At 35.6% G+C, this 16637-nt stretch overlaps 1 protein-coding gene across 1 annotated transcript in view; it reads right to left on the reverse strand.

Annotated features, from left to right (window-relative positions):
- Positions 1-5168, reverse strand: part of LOC137393958 (leucine-rich repeat protein lrrA-like) — a 14096-nt gene extending 8928 nt beyond the window's left edge. The window contains exons 1-3 of the mRNA XM_068080672.1: positions 4966-5168; positions 4398-4538; positions 82-222 (exon numbers count right to left, since the gene is read on the reverse strand). Coding sequence (XP_067936773.1) covers positions 82-222; positions 4398-4538; positions 4966-5168 — 485 coding nt within the window. The remainder of the gene's footprint in view (positions 1-81; positions 223-4397; positions 4539-4965) is intronic.
- Positions 5169-16637: the final 11469 nt, after the last annotated feature.

Below are 16637 nucleotides of genomic sequence, written 5' to 3' on the forward strand. Positions count from 1 at the left end.
TATAACAATATATACAAGTGTTAATCATATATTCTCTACACAGTAAATGTATAATAAAGATTATCAAAGATAATTAGATACCTTTCAGGGAGAGTAGTCAAGAAGCAGGAACACAAATTCAGTTCTCTCAACAATTTCAAGTTCCCAATACTATCTGGTAGACCAGTACTAAACTGGTTATCACTCAGGTTGAGTAACTCCAGGTTAGTCAACTGTGATAGACTATATAACAATATGAACAAGTGTTAATCATATGGTCTCTAGACACTAAAGGAATAATAAAGATTATCAGAGATAATTAGATACCTTTCAGGAAAAGAAGTCAAATAGCAGGAAGAAAAATTCAGTTCTCTCAATGATTTCAAGTTCACAATACTATCTGGTAGACTGGTACTAAACTGGTTGTTGTTCAGGTGTAATACCTCAAGTTAGTCAACTGTGACACACTATATATATGTATGAGGTCTGATCTAAAAGTTCCCGGAATGAAGTTGTATACACTTGCATATTTCCACGATGGAAAAACCCTATGGAGCGTTTGCCGGGAAACACCTCTGGAGTGTTGTCACAAAATTTCAGGTTGCTATGACAACGCATACTCACGTGGGCCGATGATATGTCAAGACCTGTCAGGTGCTTCCGGCGATTTTTTAAAAGTTGATTTGCAACAAAATTCACATTACAGTTATTTGGTATCAAAAGATTCACCATGTCTTACTCTGCTGTGTTGTAGGTACAAAATATGTGGAAATGTGATTATAAGCTCTTGAAAGCTCAAAAACGAACAGTTAATCGCTGCCATCATGAAACTGCTTTAGATAAGAATCCCTTTCCAAAACGGCTCAAATGGGACATAGCTGAACAAGATGGCTTCTGTTTACATTTTCATGCAACCTCATTTGTCGAAACATTTTCACAAATATACTTCACGCATTTAATAAAACCATGCCTATTGTCCTTATGCGTCTATTTTATCATCATTGTAGTGCTGTCAGTTTGAGCACTGATATCTCAACACCCACTGTAAAAATCCATTTAACTTTTTAAGCTTAACTTGAAAGAGTGCATATCATCCTCTAATAAACATGAGAAGCCTGTTGGTCACCTGTGATAGTCGAAAAATGCTGCAGCAATTATTCGCGCTATTTGGCAGGAAGTATGGGTCACATGATCAGATTACGACTAGATGATTAGACCAAGCCGAAACAAAACTGTAAACTAGCGAGCGTCTATATTTGGTAAGGGCTCCTCGGTAAAACCTGAAGTGTTTGTCATAAACTAGTGCTACGGGAAGTTTTATATTGAGCCTTTTATTGGCCTTTCAATTGGCATCACGTGTCAAAACAATAACCAAATCGTTTGACTACGTCATAGAAATAAATTGATTCCAATCTATCAGGGTCGATTAACCGTTTGTTTTTGAGCTTTTAAGAGCTTGTAATAACATTTCCACATATTTTGCACCTACAACACAGCAGAGTAAGACATGGTGAATCTTTTGATACCAAATAACTGTAATGTGAAGTTTGTTGCAAGTCAACCTGTAACAAATTTATCGTCATGTCTAATCAATCGGAACAGCGCGTTTGCATTAAATTTTGTGTAACATTAGGGAAAACAAGTACTCAGACCATTGACGTGTTAAATATTGCTTTTGGAGATGCTGCTCTAAAAAAACACAAGTTTATGAGTGGCACAAACGTTTTCGTGAGGGTAGAGACAGCACTGAAGATGATGCGAGGTCTGGCAGACCAGACTTGGCAAGAACTTGCTCATCAATTGCCAGTGTGATGACACTAGTCATGGCAGATTGTCGTTAAACATTAGAAAGGTATCTGGAGAAACTGGACTTGGTTTTGGAACTGTCCAAAGAGTTTTAACTAACGATTTGAACATGAGAAGAGTCACAGCAAAGTCCGTGCCACGCTTGCTAACAGATGACCAAAAGGAGCCCAGGGTGCATGCTTGCAACGATTTCAAGGAAGCTTTAAGGAATGATAAAAACTTTTTTTGAAGGTAATAACTGGAGATGAGTCTTGGGTGTATAATAGTTAAGACCCAGAAACTAAATTCCAAAGTAGCCAGTGGAAGTCTCCGGGCTCCCAAAGACCAAAAAAGGTGAAGATGTCTCGGTCAGGTGTAAAGACCATGCTGGTTGCGTTTTTCGATATTCATGGAGTAGTACATTATGAGTACTTACCACAGGGTACTATTGTGAATCAGTGTGTTTATATTGAGATTTTGAGATGTCTTAGGGAAAGAGTTAGGCGCAAAAGACCTGAACTGTGGCACATAGGTTCATGGGTGCTGCACCGTGATAACGCACCCGTCCACACTGCATTTTCTGTGAAGCAATATTGCGCTAAAAACAATATGGCCGTTCTACCGCATCTTCCATATTCACCAGATCTGGCTCCCTGTGACTTCTGGCTATTTCCTAAGTTAGAACTTACTATGAAATGAACCAGATTTGACAGTATGGAGTCGATTCAATGTGCAACAACGAGAGAGCTAAACAGCATCAAAGCCGATGGCTTTCAGCACTGCATGGCATCATGGCAGAAGAGATGGGACAAGTGTATCGGTAGCCAAGGAAAGTAGTTTGAAGGGGATTAACTAGATAGGTTAATTGAAGCAACGCGTTTTGAGTTAGCTCCATTCCTGGAACTTTTGGATCAGACCTCGTATATGAATCTCAAAGTTAACTGTGTATCTGTCCAGGTGTCTGTTTGTCCAGTTAAAGCCATTAAAATCTTGTAATCCGCTTCTTCGTAAGTTCAAATCCGCTTCTTGCTGGATGTGGACCCAAGAAAAATGCAACCGTATGTTTCTTACCATATGCATTTAACCACTGAGCTACACAGTCCTTACAATTATTTGGCTCTTATCATATACCGTATACCCTTTTCTCGATTGCACACACTAAATGATGTATTAATTGATACATTGCGCCCATGGGTTACGATGCCCCTGTTATAAAATATTTTTTGCCTGACTATGAAATGCGATCCTTCTTCGGCCTCACAACACTATGGTAAATTTGCCTTCAATATCAACAATAACTTCTCTCGAAATTAAAATTTGGCGATTGTTGTGCTGATTATGATGAAATAAAAAATGTTGAAGTACTATTTTGCTGCTATCCATTTATAGTAAGAGTGTTAACAGTTATAGTAAAAATGGATTCGCAAACAGATTTGTGATAAAAGTTTAGTTAGAAGTTTGAAGTTTACTAAAATACATACAACAACTTTCTTCAAGTACTGTATGTTTTTAGTAAGCTAAATTCATTTAAGTCAGATTCAGCGATTATGTTACACGTCTGCCTCGACGGTAAAAACTCTGCATGTTATAGATGTAATGTTACATTTTCTTGCAGATCATAACCACAAAATGCAAATAAGTTATTGTAGGTAACTATTGCTTTTAAGGTTAACATATTGTTTGGTTACTATTTTTAATGATGATGATTTCGATGAATTTCACCAGGGGGTGATTAATAATTGATAATTACTATAGGTTTCTATACCACTCTATACGTCTATGCCGACACTAAAATCAAATAATCGTATACCAAATATTTTTTCATTGTAATCATAGCAAAAGACTATAAATTTAGCCATTACTTACTAATGATTTCACATTTACATTTAAACACCGTTACAGTTTTATGTTTCTTCCTAATTTATTTCAACAAAATACTTCTTTCATTGTGTAATTTAAAAGTTACAGCTGTTTGAAAGAGTTTTACAGTTGTTTTATTTATTTTTCTCTTAATTCATTTGAACTGCACACAAAACACTTTTCTCATGATATGAAGTTTAAAAGTTGGAATGGCAAATATTGTATATGTTAATTAAAAATAAATTTTCTGTCCAAAAACTTTTTTATTACCCGAGCAACACCTGGCATTCATCTAGTCTATATATATATAAATCTCAAAGTCCATTATTCAATCTGTCCCAGCTATAGCTATTAAAATGTAGGAATGAAACATCCACTTCATGACAGATTTGATCTCAGAACCTCCAGTACACGAAGCAATAATCTTACCAATTGAGCTACATGAGATGCAATGATTTCAGTAGGAGATATGAGCCGTAATGTAGGTTAAAATACACATAACACTCTGCTCCGCATTAGTTACCCAACGTCACTAAGGCTCACTCTCACGCCTTTCATTAGTAAGTTTAGCAATACAGATATTAGCGAGCTCAAATAAGTCATTATCAATGTGCCAGGCAGTGTGTGTCTGCCATTTGCCAGGAACGGCAAGTGGCAGACAACTACATTACCTGTCACAGCTTATAAGCTATTTTTAATACCAGTGCGAGTAAATCAAAGACAGCAAAGAAAAAATATAAAAAATAATATCGGAGATAATTACATGTACATACCTTTCAGGTAGAGCTGACAAATAGCAAGAAGACAAAGTCAGCTTTCTCAACAATTTCAAGCTCCCAATACTATCTGGTAGACCAGTATTAAACCGATTACTACTCAGGTTGAGTATCTCCAGGTTAGTCAACTGTGACACACTATTTAACAATATAAACAAGAGTTAATCATATGATCTCTAGACACTACAGGAATAATAAAGATTATCTTCAATAAAACAAACACATTAGGATAAGCAATACAGTGACTCCTCACTACTTCACCACTAAACTTTCATAGAATAAATGTATTTCTATCACAGATTTGCTAATAGTTTTAAAGTTGAAGCTAAGCATTTAGAAAAGTACCTCAAGTGTGAAATAGTCGAAGTGTGCTCGTGCATTCCACTGTAGTTATACGTGTTTATACATAATAACATATCATACTACACTTTGATCTATATAATCAAGATGGAGGGTAAACTGAGTAAGGGTCGTACAATTTTGTTCAATTAAAAGTGACTCAGCAGGAAAGTTGATAAAACTGTTTCACAAGATCTTAAAGATTTATGATTAGAAATTAACTTACCTTTTTAGCAAATTAGTCAAATGGCACTTGGACAGATTGAGCTGCTTAAGAGATGAAGGAAATGTGAAGTTATCTGGCAGCTTCGAACATGTAGGACTATATTCATCTATGTTATCAGTGAAACCACAGCTGGCCAGGTCAAGTATCTCCAGGTTAGTCAGATGAGAGAGTTCAGTGCTGTTTTTAATGAAAGATGTACACATACCACTATTGATGTTACTATATGTAATAAATGACGCAAACATACATGTACATAGTATCACTAGTAGCTCCAGTGGTGGTACATTACAGTATTAGCATTACAGTGCTGTTTTAAACCGAAACATGCATGTATACAGGTAGATATGGTATTACCATACCATACATTTGCGTTTATCTCCTTTCATGTTACTAAATGTATGCAGTCAAACTGCTATACACAAAGCAAATTTATTCAGAGATTTCCTTGTACATTAAAACAGTTGAACACTGGAGAAATTCTTATAGGAATTGACTGCAAATTGGATAGTTCATTCCACTCGAGTTCTTTTCATTTAATCTATAGTAAATACTGCAAATACTTACACAACAATAAAATGCACTTTATAAAACAATGTAAAAAGCTGGACGTGAAAAACTAAATAGTTGTAAGTATAAATTAAACTAAAGTATATCTGAATAAAAGAAGTATTACTGTTATTATAAAAATAAGGAAAATAGGTGTGAAAATAGGTGTATAAAAAAGGAAGTGTGTAAATTTGGAGGTAGAGATGCAGATAGAAGAATGTATGAACAATTTCCTCTAACATATATTAGATGAGATTTACATGATATCAACTTATAACTTGTTACAAAACTATGTCTTTAATTAGAATTATTACTAGTGTACTAACTTATACTGTATAATCAACAATATTATATATGTTGGTCTGCAAAAACGCAATGGTATGTTAAAAATTTATTTGCGTGTAGGGCAAAACATTAACTCAGTTTTACATCATATGTTGAAACATTTGTATGTTGAAACGATCGCGAGTAGAAGTTTGTATATTGAAAATGGCACAACTCTAAGAGTTGTAACTGTAATGGTGTTGATTCAACTTCAATACTTCTTAAGCAGTAGGGAAGAAGAGAGTGTGACTAAATTAATTTTATGATATTAAAAGCGATTTTGGGTGAGGTTTTTCTACAATTATTGATGCAACTGACAATATTGTAATGATATTACTTATTCATGGATAGTAATGTGTATACAATTAGTATAGTATAATTGCTATACCAGTATAAAGACTGACAAGAAGAATGTGGGCTAAAGGAGATATACACAATTTACACATATTTAGGTAATTGTTCACAAAGTGAAACATGAATGTATCACATATAACTGTACATCACTAGTTAGGAAGCGTGAGTGTATCACATACAACTGTACATCACTAGTTAGGAAGCATGAATGTATCACATACAACTGTACATCACTAGTTAGGAAGCATGAATGTATCACATACAACTGTAGTTCACTAGTTAGGAAGCATGAATGTATCACATACAACTGTACATCACTAGTTAGGAAGCATGAGTGTATCACATACAACTGTACATCACTAGTTAGGAAGAATGAATGTATCACAAATAACTTTACATCACTAGTTAGGAAGCATGAGTGTATCACATACAACTATACATCACTAGTTAGGAAGCATGAATGTATCACATACAGCTGTACATCACTAGCTAGGAAGCATGAGTGTATCACATACAACTGTACATCACTAGTTAGGAGGCATGGATGTATCACATACAACTGTACATCACTAATTAGGAAGCATGAATGTATCACAGACAACTCTACATCACTAGTCAGGAAGCATGAATGTATCACATACAACTGTACACCACTAGTTAGGAAGCATGAGTGTATCACATACAACTGTACATCACTAGTTAGGAAACATGAATGTATCCCATCCAACTGTACATCACTAGTTAGGAACTATGAGTGTATCACATACATCTGTACATCACTAGTTAGGAAGCATGAATGTATCACATACAACTGTACATCACTAATTTGGAAGAATGAATGTATCACATACAACTGTACATCACTAGTCAGGAAGCATGAGTGTATCACATACAACTGTACATCACTAGTTAAGAAGAATGAATGTATCACAAACAACTTTACATCACTAGTTAGGAAGTATGAATGTATCACATACAACTGTACATCACTAGTTAGGAAACATGAGTGTATCCCATCCAACTGTACATCACTAGTTAGGAAGTATGAGTGTATCACATACAACGGTACATCACTAGTCAGGAAGCATGAGTGTATCACATACAACTGTACATCACTAGTTAGGAAGCATGAATGTATCACAGACAACTCTACATCACTAGTCAGGAAGCATGAATGCATCACATACAACTGTACATCACTAGTTAGGAAGCATGAATGTATCACATACAACTGTACATCACTAGTCAGGAAGCATGAATGCATCACATACAACTGTACATCACTAGTTAGGAGGCATGAGTGTATCACATACAACTCTACGTCACTAGTTAAGAAACATGAATGTATCACATACAACTGTACATCACTAGTTAAGAAACATGAATGTATCACATACAACTGTACATCACTAGTTAGGAAGTATGAAATTATGCATTGATCTCTTTGTCATTTCAGCCAACATCAGAAAAGAACAGTGTGTTCTTTAGATCATATTTTAAGAGTGTCAAAGTTTTGTGAACGCCAATAAAACAATATTCTACTATCATTCAGTTGAAGTGTTTAGTGAGAAAGTAACTAGTTAATCTAATATTTCCAATAGTATGCATCTACCTTCCTATACACCGTAAATTTTCTATTTGAATGCCCCCTTTATTTGAATGCCACTGTAGGAGAAGGATTAAAAAATAGAGGTTGTTTAGTTGAATGACACCTCTATTTAATCGCCAATTTGACATTCTTCAAACTGTACAAACCCATAATCAGAAGAAAAGTTTCCACAAAATGCTGCTAATAAAAACCCTGTTACGTCTCCAGGGCTGATACTCCCCCAAAAGGCCCATTAGGCTCAGCCCAAAATCACGTTTTAGGGGAGGTTTTCAGACCCTGGGGCACTGTCAGTGAATTTGCTACTTTAGGGGGGGGGGGTTTCCACAACCAAGCCACTGAAAGGGCCCATGGAAATTATTTTTATAGCTTCTGAATCATATTGGATGTTTAGCGGGGCGTGGAACTTGGGCGCCCCCTAGGGAACTCCCAGTGTTTAAGGGGTGTATTTCAAATTGACAAAACCAATATCCAAGTCTGGGACTAGCCAGGTTCGTGTTTCTTTCAGAATATCAACCCTAGGATTACATCATTAACAATAATTCTTTTGTGGTTGCTATTCATATTGAAGTCCATTTTTTAACTCAAAAACTTAGTTTTTTCTTTAAAACCTTGAAATCGATGCCATAAAAATAATTAATAACTGTATCAGGTTAATAGTAGTTGCTTGTTTAACACAGTCTTGATACTTCAACGTATGTGAAAAACAGTTTACAACTATGATAGAATCTGTACAACTATTTTTAGACTGAAAGTTATGCTTAGCGCATGCGATCAAAATTATTTTTGCTATTTTCTCCATAAGTTTTCCAAATAGCAACGAATAAAAGTTTTGCTCTGCTAAAAAATTGCTTGGATGCCAATATCGACTAGTTCGGCACTGCTCAAAAAAGGTTGAGGTCAGCAGACACTGTGGGGGGTACTAAACAGCCAGATGATGAAATGGTTTCAAACTACACAACTGGCCTAGCAAATGATGCAAAGATTTTTGTTTCAAAAATGTTAACTTTTGTTTACCATGCATTATAAATACTGTAACAGTTTATGTCACTTGTTTTAAATACATGTATATATTTGCACCATTCTATAGATTACTATTACATAGTTTATAAATTTTCAGATTTATAGCTTATTATTTGATAGCATCATAGCGGTAGTCTGATCTTACAATGAATCGACACTCATAACTCCTCTTCTATTGCACATAAAAAGCCAGTTTTGGCTGCAAACTGTAGCAAACATATCAATGAGTGCGATGAGCTTATATGCAACATTGTTAGAGATAGTTAGAAAATAAAAATATGCATTCACATTTAAAATGAAATAAAAGATTGACGGCTCTTACAAATTGCACAGCAAGGCACAGCCTATAAGGTCATCATAGATTAATTGCAAGCAATAAAATTAATATCAACTGATATAGATATTTCTCAGCTTCCCAATGCATATTAATTCAGAGATTCACGAAAAGTTGGAGGGAAGTTATCAGATTTCTTGCATCTTAACTCATTACCAACCGACTAACTTTCATGCGATCTACTTTAAATACCAGTCATTTATCAGGATAATGCTATAATTTAACTTACTACTACAAGAAACTGAACTGAGATAAGTTACCCATTCAATTTTCAAAATAACCAGTCAATAACCATACCTCTTTCAAATGGTATAAAATTCAAATAGAGACTTTATAGTAGTTACATGTAGTCATGTGTCTCAAAGAAGGTAGTGTTGGAATAATTCTGATTTTCAAAAACCTTCACTTGCTGAATCAAAGCTAGAATTTCACAATAAAAATATAAGTAGTTTAGTTTAAATTATTGTTTTGCTATGTACAATACAAAGTTATAATAATAATATTTTTATATATAACAGTTAGTCATGAACATGAAAATCGTGAAACTTTACTTTCGAAATTTTCCTCGAGAATATCATCCTTCAAACCAAAACAGCAAATCAACATGCCTATATAACTCAAATAAACTGTCATAAACATGTTTAAAATAATTAAAATATGTTCAATAACTCTGTCCTTGACTTTTCCGGCTTCATAACCAACTCTAAGAATCAATACGATCCTATCGGAGGCGAGTGGTAACTTTAGTCTGAATACGGCTGACTACCTAAAAAGTGCATTTTTATTCGAGCATAACGATTTAAACTGGCAAAATTAAAAGTTAATAATAACATTAATTGAAACATTAAAAATAATGTTTTAATTTGATTTATGCAACCTTTAACTGTCTTACTACTTCTGAATCTGCATATTTACTTCAGGAGTAAATTGATAACAAATGATAAAATTTTAAGTCGCCATAATGATCTCCGGTTTAGGTAGACGTCGATATTAGTTTAGTATTTTAGTTATAACTATTGCCAGAGATATTATGGAAGCATAATTGTAAGTTTTTCTGAGTGGTCAGAAATTTTTCTTTATAACTAATCAAAAATTTTTGTAACTTAGAAATAATTATACACGGAATGGGTAAATTTCAAAGGCGAGATAACTCGCGTTGGTAGCCTAGCTACAATCAAAATTCACGAGTTAACTTGCGATGGTTGTAATGAGTTAAAGGGTTAACATTGCTTCACCCAAAGGAGAGTACAAAATATACGTGACATTCCCTTCAGTCGTAAAAAGGTTAAATTTAGCCCCTCAAAAATTTGACATGCTATTTAAAAAATCAATGCACCCGCTATTTGCATGCCAAATCTAATAAAACGCCACTACAGCGGAAGGGTTGGAAAACAGAGCGCCATGCCGTTCAAATAAAGGTTTTATGGTATTCTGAATATTAGCTGAATAAATACATTAAAATTTGTACTCAAGTATTGAAATGCTATAAGTTGTACTTTCGCATCTTTAACCCACAATCAAATAGTAAACAGACATAAGTATATGATATACCAGCATTTACTAACCTTAGCATGGCTAGGTTCAAGAGACTACAATTAAGACTCAGGGTCTTGAGTGATGGAAGTGTTGGAATCTTTGTAGGAGTGTGAATGCAATCATCCCGAAATGATATTGCCAGCTGTTCCAAATATTTAAACCGAGAAATGCTACAATGGGAATTAAAAACCGACATTACAAAAGGATCCATCTTTAACATGTGATGGGATAACCAAGTTCGCTTCCCTCGCCAGCATCATAGGAAGCATTCATCAGATAAACTGAAATGATAGCTGCTGCCAGAATATCAGTAACTACATCTTATTCTGTCTAGCTTGTACCTGAATTATTTTTAGACAAGTGGTTGATGCCAATGATAACCGACAACATAATCCTTGCTATACGTGTATGAGTGTACATAAAAATAAAGATGTTTGCCATAAGTACAAAAATGGAGGAAGATAATCATTTATGCTACACACATGTATCAAGATATGTGACAATCATAACTCTTCACCTCATATATTGAGGTGCCACATGGTTGTCACTTCTGTTTTACATTGCAGAAACTCTCTGTTTGAAGAGACTCAAAATCGATATTCGCTCAAGAGCGGTATCAATACTTTAACATTTTGTGTAGACAAGTCAGGTTAAAAGACTCATCGATACAGACTACAGCAGCAACGACCTAATGAATAATCTTAAATCAGCTACATGTAGATGCTTGTAACAACTTGCAGATCACCAACTACACCACTAATTAAAAAGATCTTACATGATGTCAGTCACAAAACTGTTGTGAGACACTACGGATCGATACGCTTGATCTTGTTTTCCATCGCAATCATTTTGTTATTCTTTCTAATTTTTTAGCGAATGACTGAACGTGTCAGCTATGACTAGCTTTTCTCCAGGTTTTCATGATAATTTGTACAAAGAATCACATCATACATAATTTGTATCTCTGGACACAGGGAGGAAGCTCAGCTCCAGTTCAATTAGTATTTGCACTAGAGGTTTGTGATCTGTCTTTATGTTGAAGTGTCTACCAATCAATGCTTTTTTAGATTTTAGCATATCGTTGTTCGTCTCCGTTGTTATTCTAGAGGTGAGCGCTACTGGCTTGAGTCCCTCATCTGCCTTTAAGAAAATAGCAGTGCCTAATTTAAACGAAGAAGCATCAGTAGATATCCAAGTATCAGCCTCGGAGTCGAAGGACACAATGATGGGAAGATTGCGCATTTTCTTTTAGGTTTTGAAATTCCCTTTCGATTTTTCAAATCCAGTTATTATTCTTTGTTTGAAGAAAAGACCTCAGAGTTAAATTACAACTGGATAAATTGAGAAGAACTTTTCTATCATATATATCATATATATTATATATATCTTGAGTCATTTTTGTCTTCAGGAAGAGAGCAGTGCCAAATTCAAACGAAGAAGCATCAGTAGACATCCAAGTCTCAGCCTCGGCGTTGAAGGCCGCAAAGATGGGAAAATTGGTATTTTTTAAGGTTTTGAAATTCCTTTTTGATTTTTTAATCCAGTTATTATTTTGTGTTTGAATAAGAGACCTCATAGTTGAATTACATTTGAAAAGTTAAGAAGGACGTTTCTAAATAATTCACCATACTAGTAGTACAGTAGGAACATAAGCTTATCTTTCGGCTTTTTCCTTCAGAGGGTGGGCTGTGCAAACAAAGATGTTTTATAGTCAGAGTTTTATGCTGAATTTAATTATGTCTTTACACCTGTGTTTTGGCATTTCTGAGCTAGAGAGCACTTTCAAAATGGGAAGGGGGCCACTCCAAGTTTGCTTGGAAAACCTTTCATATTAAACAAAGAAAACTATTTTATAATCTCGAAAAATAATAAATGCTTTTATTTGAGGTTAGGTGAGTCAACTCGCAGCATTTTTTAATCTATGCCAAGAATGCAGCAAGACTGCTTGTTTCCTATCTTTATGAGTTTGTGAATGAAACCCTAGTCAGAGTGACTAAAGTTCAATTTGAAGCAGCCAAACAGCATTCAAACAGATGGTTGATATTGGAAGAAGAGAAAATTCAATGTGAAATTGCTCAAAAAGTGCTAAATATTGAGCACTTTGATGAGAGTTCAGACTTGTTAAGTCATCATGCCTGTTAAAAAAATATTGCAACAAACTCGTTATGGAAAGAGCTAAGAAAAGACATGAGAAGTGACAGGAAGAATGTTACACAGCAGAAGAGGTGAGACTACATATTTATTACTTCACAAATTCATAATGATTACTCCATAATGATGGTACTTTAGTGGGAGAAAAAGAAAACATTTTCATTTTTGTCTGCACATTTCGTGAGCAGCCAAACTAACTCTTTGCAGTTTACATGACGTGTTATAGCCTACAATTTGGACATAAATGTATAGATAAATTACATGTACGATCATTCCTTGGCTTTTTGCATATGACCACACAAACTACGCTAGATATAGCACCCTGTACTATGCAGCGATGACTAACCTGAAAGTATCGCATAGCATGGTGTATGAGGCTCTTATAAAGGGGTATTTTACTTATCAATCACGACATCACTGTCCATTCAGCTCTATGGCTTGCGATCGATATATTCAGCAAACAGTTAAAAGAGACTCAAAGTCTCACGGTGAAATCATAGGGTTTATCAGGAAGTCACCGGCCTCTTAACCTGGACTCTATCTCACCCGGAACGAACAGCTGTACATACAGACACGAAAAAGATACTAGCGCTTGTTGATTCGGATGCAGCAAGTTATGAGATGCGTGAAAAGGCATGGAAGGCTGATGGAAAAATGAGAGAAGTCATGAAAGACTCATAACAGCAAGAATCGTTTGCATTTCAAACCAAGAAGTTAGTACATATTACCAGTGGTGCAAAAGCCTCCATTAAAGTGAAGCATGGATCTTGGAATGGCAAATGTGATAGGAGAGAAACAGCTTTCAGAATTTGTCCAGGAGAGGTTAAGCACCTAAGAGATTGATTTCAATGCATCCATCAAGTCAAACAAGCTCAAAACCTTCACCATATTACCATCAGCTGAGAAGAAATCAAAAGAAAAAGTCATAGAGTGTTCGCGCAGACTGTTTGAGAATTTTTGAGTGATCAGCCAACAGTGTAACTTGGATTTGAGAAAAGTGTTATCATTCTCTCTTGGCAACATCAGCTGGTCCCTGGCTAACTCTGATGGCTCTATATTGAAAGCTGATAAGTCGGCTCTGATGGCTGCTGTTGAGAAAGATGTTGATGATCAACCATCAATCTATGTTAACCAGGATCAGTTACCAGTCTTTGACGCTGTTGTGGTTGATACTATGGCCGAAATTCAGACCCTGAAAGCTCCTCCAACATTTAGCATGGCTGCAAGTCAGCTTTTGCAACGGATAGTTAGTATTGCAAGCGTGTATTATGCATGTCATGTAGATGTTGTTTGTGACACATACCCTGATATCAGCATTAAATGAGGTGAGAGAAGTCATAAAAATGTGAAAGGAAGGCAAAAGGTTGCTGTGTTTAGTTCGAACTAATCAGTGCCAAAGTGGTCTGAAAATTTAGCAGATGGCTCAAAAAGACTGCCCTAATGAAATATTTGAAGGATACATGGAGCTAGTCAACTGTGAAACAGAAACTAGATCTTGTAATAGCTTTTTCTTCAAGAATGCCACATGATCAGCTATGATCTCGATGGATCAATTGCTGTAAACCAAATAGAGAGTTTGACATCAGACCACGAAGAGGCAGATACGCGCATGTTATCACATATCGCAAAGATAATGGAAGACAAACCCAGCTAAAAGTTCTAGCCAAGTGCCAGGACACAGATGTTTTTCTACTCTGTCTATCTCTAGTGGATGAGCTGCCATCACAGGAACTCATTTACTGCTGTGGCAAGGAGCGGTTGAGATATGTAAACATAGGCTGTCTGTCTACCGTCCTCACACCCGAACGATGCAAAGCAGTGCTCGGCTCCATGCTCTAAGCGGATGTGAAAGTGTAAGTGCATTCTATTCCAAAAGGAAAAACCTTTCTTCAAGCTGCTAAAGAACAATCCTGAATTCTGTAACACACTGAAATCATAAGAAATAGATTTCGAAGTTGATAGTGCAATAAGACAATCTATTGAGACATTCATATGCAGATTATATGGTGAAGAGACAAATTCCATCAATGAAGCATGGTATAAGATCTTCTGCTCACCATCTCGCACATCACAATCAAATCTACCACCCACACTAGATGAGTTAAATCTCCATATATTTAGGGCTGCCTAACAGGCCGCGATATGGAGAAGAGCCAAGCAAACCATCATCAATGTCCCATCTCCCCAGCTACTTTGATAGTTTATGGAAGATGGAGAGCTCAAACCTAAATGGATGACACAATGACCAGCACCTCCTGATGTTCTCATGGACATGTTTTGTTGATACAAAATTGGGTGCCAGTCTCGTCGCTGTCAGTGCAACTAAACAGATCTCAAGTTTATAGACATGTGCAGATGCAGCGGCTGCACCAATAGAAATAAAGAAGATGAAGATGAAAGTGGTGATGCGGAAGACTCAGATGACTGTGAATTAGAAGATTAACTAGTATTTTAGTGGTATTGTAACCAGAGGTGTGCTTCGTGTTTGAATAGAATACATATACATATATGTCATACCGCATAACAGACTGAGAAATTGCGAATTCACTTACATAATAAAGTACATGGTTCAACATAATAAGCAATTATGATGAATATATGTATACTAAAATATTATATATACATGGTCTGAGTCTTTAAAAACATTTTAATTCTGTTTTGCAGATATGTAATGATAAAGGAGTTGCGGAATAACAAGGACAAACTGTAAAGCTGCTTCAATATCAACCGGACTGGGAATACATAATATTATACAATACAATTATAATATTACTCTAATATTTGAATCATAAATATTTTAGTGTTATCAGAATTGATTCCCACTTGAGTTATTGCTACTTATTTAGTATTTATATGCCATTTTCATTATCACATTGTTGGTAGAAGCACATAAAACATTACGGACATTTAATTAAAATAATATATTAATTACAAAGCTTAAAAATGGAAAAGCTGAGAGGTTAAAAAACCAGATATTTGAAATCAGCTCGAAATTCTGATTTAGGTGCCTCTTTTATCACATAGCCATTTAGAAGGAAATTTAGAACATCACATTTAGAAGGAATAAATCACTTTGTTTGCCAACTTTTTGATGCCCTGTACTCTAGTGTATCTTTTGAAACTTTTTACACATGTTGAAGTTAGGAGTAAGTTGTTAGCCTTTAGCTTCTTTGAGTTAGGATGGATGCTTAAATGTTGCACCTGTCTTGAATATTTGCATATTTTTTTCATTCCGGGCAATTGCAGCAGGCATTAGCCTGGCCATTACTTTACTAATATTCTGGAGATGATTTCCATGTCTTAGCCGCATATGAAGCTGTCTGGCAGATGGCCCCGTTTAGTCTTAATGATCTTCGCATTTTCCTCTGATAAATTTCCAGAGCAGAAAAAACCCTTGAAAGACGTCTTTTGCATATGTACCTACCAAAGAGTGTGATAATGGTCATTAATATCTGAGAGTCAAAGTGAAGCTTGAGCTGCCAGTATCAGCTGTATCCATCCAGCATTGAGAAAATCTTTGAGTTACCAAAAGCTGCAAAAGTTTTGTTGGTCGCTGTAAGTAGATAGTAGGCTCATTCAACTGCCTTGTTCAGCCATGTGAAGCCAATACACACAAATCTTGTTATTCCTTTCAAGAACTGCAACGAAAGGAGACAACAACTCTGTTTGCCCATCTATTCTTTCTCATTCCTCCCTTCTCCACACATAACAGCACATCTTGCAGAGAGCGCTACCTCGCTGCTGCTGCTTCCCTTGATTCAGCGTGAGCGGATGTAGTGAAAAAATTATTAAACTCGA

This window comes from Watersipora subatra, chromosome 4, assembly GCF_963576615.1.
Source record: "Watersipora subatra chromosome 4, tzWatSuba1.1, whole genome shotgun sequence".
Lineage (NCBI taxonomy): Eukaryota > Metazoa > Bryozoa > Gymnolaemata > Cheilostomatida > Watersiporidae > Watersipora > Watersipora subatra.